We start from the raw sequence: 12,021 nt of genomic DNA on the forward strand, positions 1-12,021 counted from the left end.
GATAACAACACTCCCGAGGGGCGGGAAACTGATCCACTACAATAGCCTAATAAATCTATTAGGCACAGCCCTGTTAATTGTCCTAGACTTTTTGGTGGCTTTAACACCAAATATAGTTCAAATATAAATAAATAAATAACATCATCAATCGTGGTATCCTTCTGGACTGCCTTTTGGGCTTGGTCTGCGAGGCATTGTTCTGAGGTGGTTTCAGAGAGTGGTTATAGGGAACTGTTGTTTTGCCCCTTGACCTGTGACCCTTGGGGTTCCCAAAAGTTCCATCTTATCCCCCATGCTTTTCAACATTTATGTAAAGCCACTGGAGATGGAGATGCAGCTTGATTTCTCTCCAATATGTAGATGACACTCAGCTTTATCTTGAGCTTTCAGTAGCTCTTATGGAGACTGTGGAAACTGTGAACAGATCCCTGGAGACAGTTTTGGGATAAATGATAGCTAACAAACTGAAATTTAATTCCAATAAAACAGATGTGTTATTGGTGAGGGAAGGTTGACCTAGGAAATGGATTATCTCCTGTTTTGGATGGGATTGCACTCCCCCCTAAAGGACCAGGTTCATAGCTTGGGGGCACTCCTGAACCTGAGCCTCCTGTTCAATGACCTGGGGCAGCTGTGATCAGAGGTATTTATGGGGAGAAGGAAACATAATACTGATCAGAATTTTGCCCTGTATTATCACAGCATCAAGGAATGTCATTATATATAAAATAATGTTCAGTTATACCAGGCACTCAATTATTAGGAACATTGCAACATATTGTGTGCAAACATAGTTCATATACGTATAAGGAAGGTATGATTAAACAGCAATAATGCACTCTTGCAGGCATACATCAATGCAGCAGAGAATCCACCATAGAAATTGTAGCCAATTTCTCAACTGGATCATATGTCTTCTAGTACAGGCCATATTCCCCCCCAGCAGAAAAGAAAGATATTTAAATAATCTCTTTAAATCGTTCCATCAGTATGGGAAAAACACTATTATTTTTTCTTCCCCCACTGATCCTTACAGTGAGAGTTATACTTTGGAGGCTACTGGGAAGCAACAGATATGTGAAAGCTTGTTTCTCATGCCATGCCTTCTCCAGCAGAAGAAAAGCCCTGAGAACTGCCAGTGCAAAAATAGGTCACAGTGCACATAGCATGCATTTTTTGTTTAGCTGTCAGTGTGTATATGACCTAATACTGTTTTACAGTATTCAAGATCATAGCAACAGGTAACTGTATTTGAGTGATTCAAATAAGTAAATTACTGTCCTGAGTTTTGAGAAGATATTTGTTCAGGAGGTCATACTGGTTGCTGGTGAATAACTACTATTCTCAGGGCTTGGCCGTATGTTGTTTTCCACAAGAAATATGCATTATTGCAATAACATGTACTGTGAACTTGCTTCCTAAAATGTATAATGAGGGTGAAATGAATCAGAAATGCTGAAATGAATGAGAATGGGTTAACAGAAGTTCCATGGCTGCAGGCCTGTCTCATGTAGTGGCCTCCAACAGAGAACAGTGGAATTTTACCAGTGTTATTTCCACAAGCTTTCTGCCAAAGCAGAACTCTGCTGCAAAAGACAACCTAATAACCTCTGAGTCATTCTCATAATCTCAATTAGAACAATTATTATGTTTCCATAAAATGAATATGAAGATTACCAGATATCATATCCAAGTCCCTTCTGAATAGTAATCAACTAAATTAATTTGCAAGGTTTATCTGAAAATCAAAATGATTAGATTCATTTTCACAAGTGCTTTAAAAAAAAGACAAGTCTCTAATTTTTATCATGCCCTTTACAAATGTATACGCACACGCACACACACACGCACACACATATATATAGGCACAGTTTACTTGTGACTTGACAGATAACAGGCATTTAAAATATCCTCGGTTCTTTAAGTATATTTTTCCTGCACTTTGAATTTGCCAGTCAGAGTGGAGTTGCACTTTTAAAAAATAAAACTAGTAAGATCAACGGATTGCATCCTGGGGGGTTTTTTTGGCCAATGACCATTATGCAGCACCCTCCCCCCCCCAGCTCCTTCCTTGTGCAATACGGTCTCACATACCAAGCATTTTGTGTGCAGTGTGTGGGGGGGATGTGAGAAAGTCATGCTTCATGGCTGGAAATCCTACCACTGTAGTAACTTTCAGCACATCCAAGTTATAAAGTTATAATAATGATTTCTGAAGAACATCTCTACACCTAGATTGATACATTATTACTTTTTAATGTACACCCCAAATATATTTTTCGCACAGTAAATATTTGGTTTAACTTGGGAGAACCGAAAACTTCCATAAAGGTAGGAGTCAAGTAGCACCTTTAAGACCAACAAAGTTTTAATCAGAATGGAAGCTTTAGTATGCATGCATACTTCTTCAGACAAGGGCACACAGCTGATGAACAGCAAACATGAAAAAATAATTTCTTGCTTTTACTTGGGCTACTTTTCATCCATATAACTGTCAAGTCACAGCTATAAAACCATGCATAAAACAAACTGGTCTTGGGAATGCCTCCATTCTGGTCAAGGATATAAGGGTTAAATTCATGTATTTGAAAGACGATTGAAAAACCTACTGGAAGCATGATCAACCCAAGGTCGCCACCACTGCTTTTTTTTGCCCTTGGTTTTCTCTTTGTCTCCTTCGCCTAAAATAAAATATGTCCAAAAATTAATTTTACAAAGTGAGAAACATATTATTTATATTTTCTTTTTTCTCTTTCTAAAATGGCCAGACCGTGCATGAACATTAAATTCTAATATGAAAGAAAAATGCACTTATTTCTTGCTATTCGTTGATTAGCTCATGTCAGAAACATGGACAATTTTGTCTAGTAAATAAAATGATAATTATACTTTAAATCTGAAGATATTATGGAAATAATAAATTCTATATAAAGTTTATTCATGACAGTTCTTTTCTTAAGTTAAAAATAAATATTTTATGGGAATTCCAATACTGACATATTATTCTTATTCTCAGAGGGCAGAGCTGTTTGTCTGCAATAGAACAGTTAGATTCCAGTCTACGAGCACTTTAAAGAACAACAAAGAGCTTCAGGGTACAAGCTTTTGAGAGTCAAAGTTCCCTTTGTCAGATATGAGGAGGAATGGATATCTCTGAGTCTTTATATCCCACTCAGAAGGGGGAGAGGTGGGATGCTTGTAAAGGATGCAAAACGACAAGCATATTGTAATCGGATTGATTACAGCAGATGGGAAATGTTTGGGAGCTGAAAATTAGCATCTGTAGTGACATAAAAATCCTATGTCCCTGTTCAGCCCTGGGGGGTCCATTTGTTACTCAGCTTCATACTAACAAACGACTCAAGCTCAAGCATGAACTGTTTGCCTCAAAGTGAATGTTTTCAACATTTCTTGCAATACAAAAACATTTTGTTAGATTTCAAGATCTATAACTGGATCTTGTCACATGTGATTTCATACACTTTCAGATTTTACTTAACTATTTCAATCTAAAACCTTGTAAGGAGCTCTCTACTACCCACATCTTTTAAAAAGGAGACAGCAACCCTGTTGTGGGCAAAGAACTGACTCTCCTCTAAAGAGAAGGAGAAGGTAGAAGAGGAACACACTGAGGCCATTATTCTATGCACATTTACTAGGAAATAAATCTCTTGGAACAAACTGGGAATTATTTCTGAGTAAACTTGCAAAATATTAGGCTCTGTAGATGCTGAGGTAAGCAGCTGGATGAGGCATAACCCCTCTCCTTATTGAAATCCAACAACAAACACCAACTATACATGTACAGAAGGTGTACTACCATCATCGTCGTCGTCATCATCTTCAGGAGCCTTTTGGACTGCTTGCCCATCAGAAGATTCTTGGTTCATGCTCATCATCCTTTCTTTGCCCTTTTTATATTTTTGTTGCCTGGCTTTGATACGATCCATTCTGTTAAAGTAGATTTTATACTGTCATAAAGTGCATGTAATTCTTTTCACAAAGTGGATCACAAAGTTCATGTGATCTTTTTGAGGCAAAATAATTTAATAGCATTAACACATTATTCAATTATTCTTTCTTTTCGCCTTGCCCTCATCTTTTTTAACATTGTCATGAAAATAAACTACAAAGAGAAGCTATACATTCTGATTTTATACACCAGAATTATCCTCCAAACTTGTCTTTCCAGTTCATTGGGCTGATATAAAAATTAACATTTCTAGTCCTGATTAAAGTGCTTGGAGCCTTGGATAGAATTTTGCCAAGGCAAAGAAACAAAAGAAGGGGTCTAGGAAAGGTTTCCAGTTATGAGAGATGGGCTGTAGCATCCTGCATAGTTCACCATTCTTCATGGCTAGTATGTTCACTTGGATATTGTTAACCCAATAAAATGGCTAGTATAGGCTTGCCAGTCCCCAGCCCCCACCCCAACAGCTATCATGTGCCTTTAAACCTTGTCAGGCTTAGAAGACGTTTGCAACAGTTTGTGTTTTGGAACATGAGCCTTTAAAATCTCAGCAGCAGAAAAACAAGAGGCGGGGCAAGCGGGCAGAGCCACCAGTGTGTGAAGCTGTGAGAGAGGCAGAGAACAGAGTCTCTCTATTTTGCATTCACTTCAGAAGTCATTTCTATAGTAAAACTGATAGGAAAGAGTTAACTACAACGTAATAATGGGATGGAGGAAAACTCCACCCCCCAGGTTGCTCTTTCCTGTTCCTGTCTGAAGAAGCTGGTTGAAATACAGCAGATTTTTACATTCAGCAACTCCCATGAGTAAATTGCCCCAGTGAGATCACAAAAGTGTGGCCTTGCAAACTCTGTTTATTTTGGTTGCTTTCTGAGTGTGTGTGAATGTCCCTTAAAAAGAGCCACGCTTAGAAATGCTTCCAAATCCTGACAAGGGGACTTGCAGGGGCATGACAAATTTCACTTTTGTTTAGTAGAAGTGTAGCTGCCAGGGTAAGCAAAAAAAGAGGATGAAGAAATGAAAAGTGTATTCAGGGGAATTGCACTGCTGCGTTTTTATTTATTTATGAAGAAGAAGATATTGGATTTATATCCCACCCTATACTCTGAATCTCAGAGTCTTAGAGTGGTCACAATCTCCTTTGCATTCCCCTCCCACAACAGACACCCTGTGAGGTAGGTGGGGCTGAGAGAGCTCTTACAGCAGCTGCCCTTTCAAGGACAACTCCTACAAGAGCTATGGCTGACCCAAGGCCATTACAGCAGGTGCAAGTGGAAGAGTGGGGAATCAAACCCGGTTCTCCCAGATAAGAGTCTGCACACTTAACCACTACACCAAACTGGCTCTCTAGGGAAGGGAAAGTCTCCTGTATCCACTCCCAAAGTTTCCTGGCTCCACACCCAAAGTCCCCAGATATTTCCTGAGTTGGAACTCACAATCTTAAATATCTCTGAGACTTGATCAACAATATCTGATAGAATGAAAGACACTACTGATATAACTCAATTCTGATATTTCATTTCCAATAAATAATGGAAAAATCTAGAATCACATCAGGCAGCCTTTTTGTACTATAGCCTGTCTGCAGAGAAGAAGGCCCAGCCCATTTGAACTTTAAGGCCAGATCTATTGTCCATTCAGACAGTGCCACTTTAAAGGACATTTAAAGGGCTGTTGCACTGCGGCCCAAAAAGGGCATGCTTCCTCTCACTCCTGTTGCTTCTGGTTTTGGGGAAAAGTGTAGGCACTTCTTTAATATGTCTTGTTTTAATCTTATTTTGTAATTTAAGAATCATAGAGGAAACAGAATTTTTCTCAACACAACTTTCTGATAAAATAACAATACCTCTGATATTTAACAAAAATATACTCATGCCCTTCCTGGCATTCCAGTATGAAATTTAACAATTGTTTTTGAAGCCCACAGCCCTAATTTCTCTTGTTGTTCACACCACTTAACCACATTTTTCATACTGTTTCTCTCTTCTATTCCCTTTATTTACTGTTCTCTGCCAGAAGTTCCTGCTGAGTACAGCTTTGGTTGCTTTACTAGACTGTGCCCCACCAATCCATTCAGCAGAATTAGGAAACCTTCCTCCAGCCTAAGGAATCCTCCTCCATATTAAATTGCTTGTCCATTAGAGGAAGGGTTAGTTAAGCTCAGTCATGACTGTGGCCATCTTCTTCCACTTTCATATTCCTACATGTCCATAAGGTGAGGCTATGCCACTTTAGTTCTTCTGGCCCACTTCTTCCCTTCTCTCTCACATTTGTCATGGAAGTGAAGTTAGAGCAATCTTGGATATGACCCAATTCTCCTGTTATTATGTGTTAGGCAATACCCCAACATCATCATACATTTCAGACAACTAATCTCTAGAGAAGATGGCCAGCTGAAGGATGGAAGAAAGGAAAGCAGGCATACTGTCTTTTCAGTTGATCCATTGATTTCTTCTCTTCCTCAATTCTTGCTTTTACAGCCTTCACAATGGTGGCCTGGAAAAGTTCAGCACCTCTGGAAAAAAAAAAAACCACTCCATAAGCTCAAGTAAAAACAATGCAGCACAAACTCATCTATAGACATAAAACTGGTTTCATGAGTTGGCAAATCCCAGCTCCCTCATTGGTTGGGAGTGCACTTCATCAACCTCTGGCCTGTCAAACTATCAATCAAGAGTATTTGCGTGCCATTAGTTGAGTCCGCTTCTCTCTCACCTGAGTGGCTGTTGCAACCCAGCAGAGCTGGTTTTGTCAGTGAAAGGCAAACAACCTTAGTTCTGGTGGTTACTGGCTCTCCCTACTCTCCTCCTATTGGCTGAGCTGCCTGTCACACTGATTCACAGAGGAGAAAAAGAAAACCTTCCTTCTATTGGTGGAGGAAGAGGGAGACAGTCAGAGAAAGGCTTCCTTTTATTAGCTGAGGGCTCCTCCCTATTCTTCTCTGGAAAGGGGGAAAAATGGCATCCTGGGTCAACAGACCAGATACACAGAGAGAGATTGAAGTCCTGTGCATAAGGCCAACAACATTGGCCCCTATGAGTTCTGCCTCAGAGGCCTGTAATGATACCTTTCAGACCAACAGTCTCTCTCTGACAGTTCTGACTACCGCTGCCAGTTCCAGGTTCTATGGTGGGGTCTGAGGTGGACATAGGAGTCAGGGCTTCAAAGCAGGGTCTGCCAGACCCAGGTTCTTGCTGTGGGAGCTGGCTGGGAGATTTTGAACCAGTCATGGACTTTCAGCCTAACCTGCCTCATAGAGTTGTGAGAGCAGAAGGATGTAAGCTGCCTTGGTCCATCCCCCCCACTGCCTTGGTCCGTCCCCTTTGCCTATGTAGAGGCTGCAGGGAGGGGGGAGATGATGGAAAGCTGAAATCAGAGGGGCAGATAAAGGGAAGGAGATAGGGTTGCCAACTCCAGGTTAGGAAATTTCTGGATATTTAAGGCGTGGGGTTTGAGGAGGGGTGGGACCTCAGAGAAGTACAATGCCATGGACTCCAAACCAACAATTTCCTCCTGGGGAACCTTTGTTGGCAATCTCCAGGTGAGGGCTGGTGATCACTCAGAATTACAACTCCTCTCCAGATGGCAGAGATCACTTCCCCTGTACAAAATGGCTGCTTTGCAGGGTGGACAGATAAGCAGGGTAATTAAGACCAGCAATGTTATCAGAGGTATCACTAAAGGCCTCTGAAGCAGAATTCACTGGGGCCAGTCCTGACTATGGCTGCTAGTTCAAGGTTGGTGGGAAATTCCTGGAGATTCTGTGGTGCAGTTTGAGGATGGCAAAGGAGTTAGGGCTTAAGAGTGGGGGCTGCTGGACCCAGATCCTTGCTGTGGAAGCAGATTGGGTGATTTTGGACCAGTCATGGACTTCCAGCCTAATCCACCTCACAGGGTTGTGAGAGGAGAATGATGCAAGCTGCTTCTCACCCCCCCACTGTGGAGAAAAACAGTTATGTAGCAGCTGAAAGGAGGGGGAACTTGTCAGAACACAGTAGCAACTTAAATACTACAATTTACCTGGATGCCAGAATCTGTGAAGCTTTAATATCTGCAACTACATGAAGGAAGTAGTAACTCATGAAAACTCTTCTTTGAAGCATCAGGAAGGCAAAGCAAATACTGTCCCAGATAATTCCTGCTTCCCCACTAGGTAATTTACAGGTTTTTGTATTGGGAGCTGACAAGAGTAAAAAAAAATCCCCCCATCATATGAGTATCATATTGTAAAGCAAATAAAATTTAGATTAAAATGTTTAAGTTCAAATTCATCATGAGACTACATAAGAAACATCACTAGCAACATTTCATTTGAAAAACAACTACATACATTAGCTATATTTTGTAGATTTATTTGGATTGACAACCTTTTGATAGAAACACAGGACAGATCTTCAGAAAAAGCTAGACAGCAATGAGTTCTCACTGGGATTTGGGAAAAGAGCAGTTCAGAATGAGGGGCTGATGAAGCCCATCCTATAGGCTTTAAGCTGAAGCTCGTTCTGAGGTTTGTAACAGAATTCTGCTGCAGGACGTATGTCGGATTATTACAAAAGTCTGTTGGAGCAAGAATCTACATAAACCCAGTCTGACAGCCACAGTATGACAGCTGGTGATCTAGCTGCCAGGCTAGGTCACAGTGACCTGATCAGCAGACCGGCTTGAGCCGGCAGAAGCCAAGTGATGCAATCTGCTGAGTCAGCATGGCCAGGATTGGCTGCTTGGACTATATATGATCTGTGTGTGCATCACACAGGTCTCTCCCTGTGAGATGGTGGTTAGGCGAAGCACTTTGTCCGTGGAGGTGATATTGTATAGACTGCACAAGAGAGCACTTGTCGTGTATATACGTTAATACACCTTTTGGCACTAGTTGCACGCGTCTGCCTGATTTTCTTTCCTGAAGCCCTGTGTCGGGCAAGTCATCTCCCTCACTCTGCTACTCCCGCTCCGACAGGGTTATGGGCCCAGCACGCTTCCGCTGCGCGGAGGAGAGAGTTGAGAGTTGAGCTGACTGTGAGTTTGGAAAGAGCCGGAGGCGAGGAACGCCGGTGAAGGACACAGAAGCACCACCGTTCTCTGTTTGAGAGCCAGAGGGACGTCGGCAGCCAGCTGTGAGGAGGAGTCGGCACGATGGCTCAGCAACAGCTTGGAGTAGCCGTTGAGAAGCTCACCTCAGCCAACTACGCGGTGTGGAGCCTGAGAATGCAACACTACCTCAAGCGTGAAGGGCAATGGCTGTTCGTGAGTAACCCCCCTGCTGACTTATCTCCTGCCGAGACTGTGTTATCGGATAAGGCACTGGCCAACATAGTGCTATCTATAGGAGATGACCAGCTGGTTTATGTGCGAGGGAAGGACACTCCCAAGGCTGCCTGGGACGCGTTGAGTGCGGTGCATGTTAGCACCACTGCTGGTTCCCTCATGGCCTTGACAAGGAGGATGTTCCGCACCGTTATGCCGGCTGGAGGGTGTGTGAAAGATCACATCAAACGGCTAACGGACTGTTTCGTTGAGCTGGAGGCAAGAGGCAAGACTGTAGCTCCAGACGACAGAGTGTACATTTTGCTGTCGTCGTTGCCACCTGAGTACACTCCCCTGATAACTTCTCTGGAGACGGTGGACGTAGCGACCCTGACCATGGAATACGTCTGTGCCCACCTGCTTGACTTCCAAGAGAGAATTGCGGCCGTGAGCTGTCCGGGGGTGTCGGCCAGGCAGCGTGCTGTTATCGGTGTGTCCGGGAAGACAGCCAAGAATGAGCCAGCTTTTGCTGCTGGCAGGCGTCCGAAGGTGGAGGAAGTGGAGCCGACTGCGTTTGCAGTCCGTCGCTGCTATGGATGCGGGTCGTCGCAGCACCTGCTCCGAGCTTGCCCTGAGAGGGAGAAGAGGCGGGGGCGTGTGCGGCGAGAGCGGAGGACCGCCAGCCCGTGTGAGGAAGCTACCCGGCTGGTCACGTCTGCAGTAGAGAGCACAGGGTCTGCTTGGATTTTAGACTCCGGGGCAACGAGCCATCTCTGCTGCGAGAAGGAGTTGTTGAAAAACATTGACAGTCCTGAGCATAAGTATGTGAGATTGGCTGATGGGACCACTGCCAATTCTGTTTGCTCAGGCAATGTGGAATTTCCTGCACTGAAATGTATGTTGCAAAATGTGTTGTATGTACCCTCACTGCAGTCTAACCTGTTGAGTGTTAGCACACTGTTTGACCAGGGATACCAGGTGAGATTTGAGAAAACCTGCTGCAAAATCCTGGGAGGTGGGGGAAAGTTGCTTGTGACAGGAAAGAGGGAAGGTAAACTGTATGTGGTCCAGAGTGATTGTGCCCAGGTGGCTCAGGTGTCGAATGAGCCTGTGCACAATAATTGTATACATTTGCTCCATAGGAGACTTGGGCACTGCGGATTTAGGGCGTTAAAGAAAACCCTGGAGCTTGTGCCTAGTTTGAAAGTAAATCCTTGCAAATGTTACTTGGATTGCCAGGTCTGCAACAAGACCAAAAGCAAGGCGTGTGCTGTTGCTAAAGAAAGCTCAAGGGAAAGCACACGAGCCCTGGAACTAGTCCATTTAGACGTTATTGGCCCATTGCCAAAGAGTCTGTCGGGGAGGAGATACTGCTTGGTGGCCACCGACGACCACACGAGGTACGCGTGGGTTTTCACCATGGTGCATAAGTCTGAGGTGTATAAGACATTCACCAAGTGGGTCAAAGCAGTGGAGAGACAATTAGGGGTTAATCTCCTAGCTGTACAAACCGACAGAGGGGGGGAATTCTTATCTAACCAGATGAAACGTTGGCTGGAGAACAAGGGCATTGCCCACCGTCTGACGAACCCGGCAACGCCCCGAGAAAATGGGCATGGGGCTGTATTGCAGAATGTGATGTATTGCATGTTAGAGGATGCACAACTGCCAATGACCTATTGGGCAGAAACCATACATGCAGCTGTTTTTTTGCAAAATAGGGTTTGGTGTAATACTGTGAAAAATGTGCCTTACAGGTTACTGTTGAACAAGACCCCAGATTTGAGTTCTTTAAAAGTCTTTGGGTCACGGGCTCGGGTTGGCATCCACTCCACGAGTAGCGGGGAGGGGGATGTCCGGGCAGAGAGCCTAATTTTTCTGGGCTACAAGCCAAGGGCCAGGTGTTATCGTTTCTGCAATAGCAAAAGCAAGATAACACTTAGTAAGAGTGCCCAGTTCAATGAAGAAAGCAGCTGGCCAAGGTTGCACTCCTTGCAGAAACAATTTGTCCTGCTGCCAAGTAGCGATAACGATGTTGGAGCGCAGCCCAGAACTCCAGCCCAGGAGGTGGCACCCAGTGGGGCTGGAGAAGGTGAGCCGAATGCTGGCACAGAGCCTGACGAGCAGAGTCAGGAGGCAGAGCCTCAAATGCAGGAACTGGAGGTAAAGTGTGAGAGTCAGGAGGTTCAACACCCAATTACAGGGGCAGAGCAACCAGCCCAGGAGGTGGGAACAGAGCAACCCGAAGAAGACAAAGCTGGTCCAAGCACAGGGCCACGGGTGTCTGCCAGGTCCACCAAAGGCCAACGTCCCGCTAGGTACAAGTGTCCCTATGTCACTCTGACTGTCAATCCAGACCCATCCGGATTAGAGGAAATGTTAAAAGAAAAGGCTAAGAAATGGAAAGCCTGGGTGGCAGAGTGCGAGGCAAGGGAGAAGGAGGCTGAAGCCAAGCGTCTGAAAGAGCTGGCTGAACAGGAACACGATGATGTGTTTTACAATCATGATGAGTTCCTGAACGAATTCCGGAAAGGGTTCCGAGCTACGTAAATATGAACTGTAATGTTGCTGGTGGACATGTATGTAAACTGTGTAAAGTGTTTTGGTGCACTGGGTTTAAATAGATTAGGAGGTGTGTTGGAGCAAGAATCTACATAAACCCAGTCTGACAGCCACAGTATGACAGCTGGTGATCTAGCTGCCAGGCTAGGTCACAGTGACCTGATCAGCAGACCGGCTTGAGCCGGCAGAAGCCAAGTGATGCAATCTGCTGAGTCAGCATGGCCAGGATTGGCTGCTTGGACTAT

At 44.0% G+C, this 12,021-nt stretch overlaps 1 protein-coding gene across 1 annotated transcript in view; it reads right to left on the minus strand.

Moving 5' to 3' along the window:
- The window catches only part of PIEZO2 (piezo type mechanosensitive ion channel component 2), a 399,620-nt gene that overhangs the window by 71,734 nt on the left and 315,865 nt on the right, over positions 1–12,021 (minus strand). The window contains exons 29-32 of the mRNA XM_060244021.1: positions 7,991–8,150; positions 6,396–6,485; positions 3,821–3,951; positions 2,610–2,681 (exon numbers count right to left, since the gene is read on the minus strand). Of these exons, the coding sequence (XP_060100004.1) occupies positions 2,610–2,681; positions 3,821–3,951; positions 6,396–6,485; positions 7,991–8,150 (453 nt within the window). The remainder of the gene's footprint in view (positions 1–2,609; positions 2,682–3,820; positions 3,952–6,395; positions 6,486–7,990; positions 8,151–12,021) is intronic.

The sequence above is a fragment of the Heteronotia binoei genome, chromosome 7, assembly GCF_032191835.1.
Source record: "Heteronotia binoei isolate CCM8104 ecotype False Entrance Well chromosome 7, APGP_CSIRO_Hbin_v1, whole genome shotgun sequence".
Taxonomy (NCBI): domain Eukaryota; kingdom Metazoa; phylum Chordata; class Lepidosauria; order Squamata; family Gekkonidae; genus Heteronotia; species Heteronotia binoei.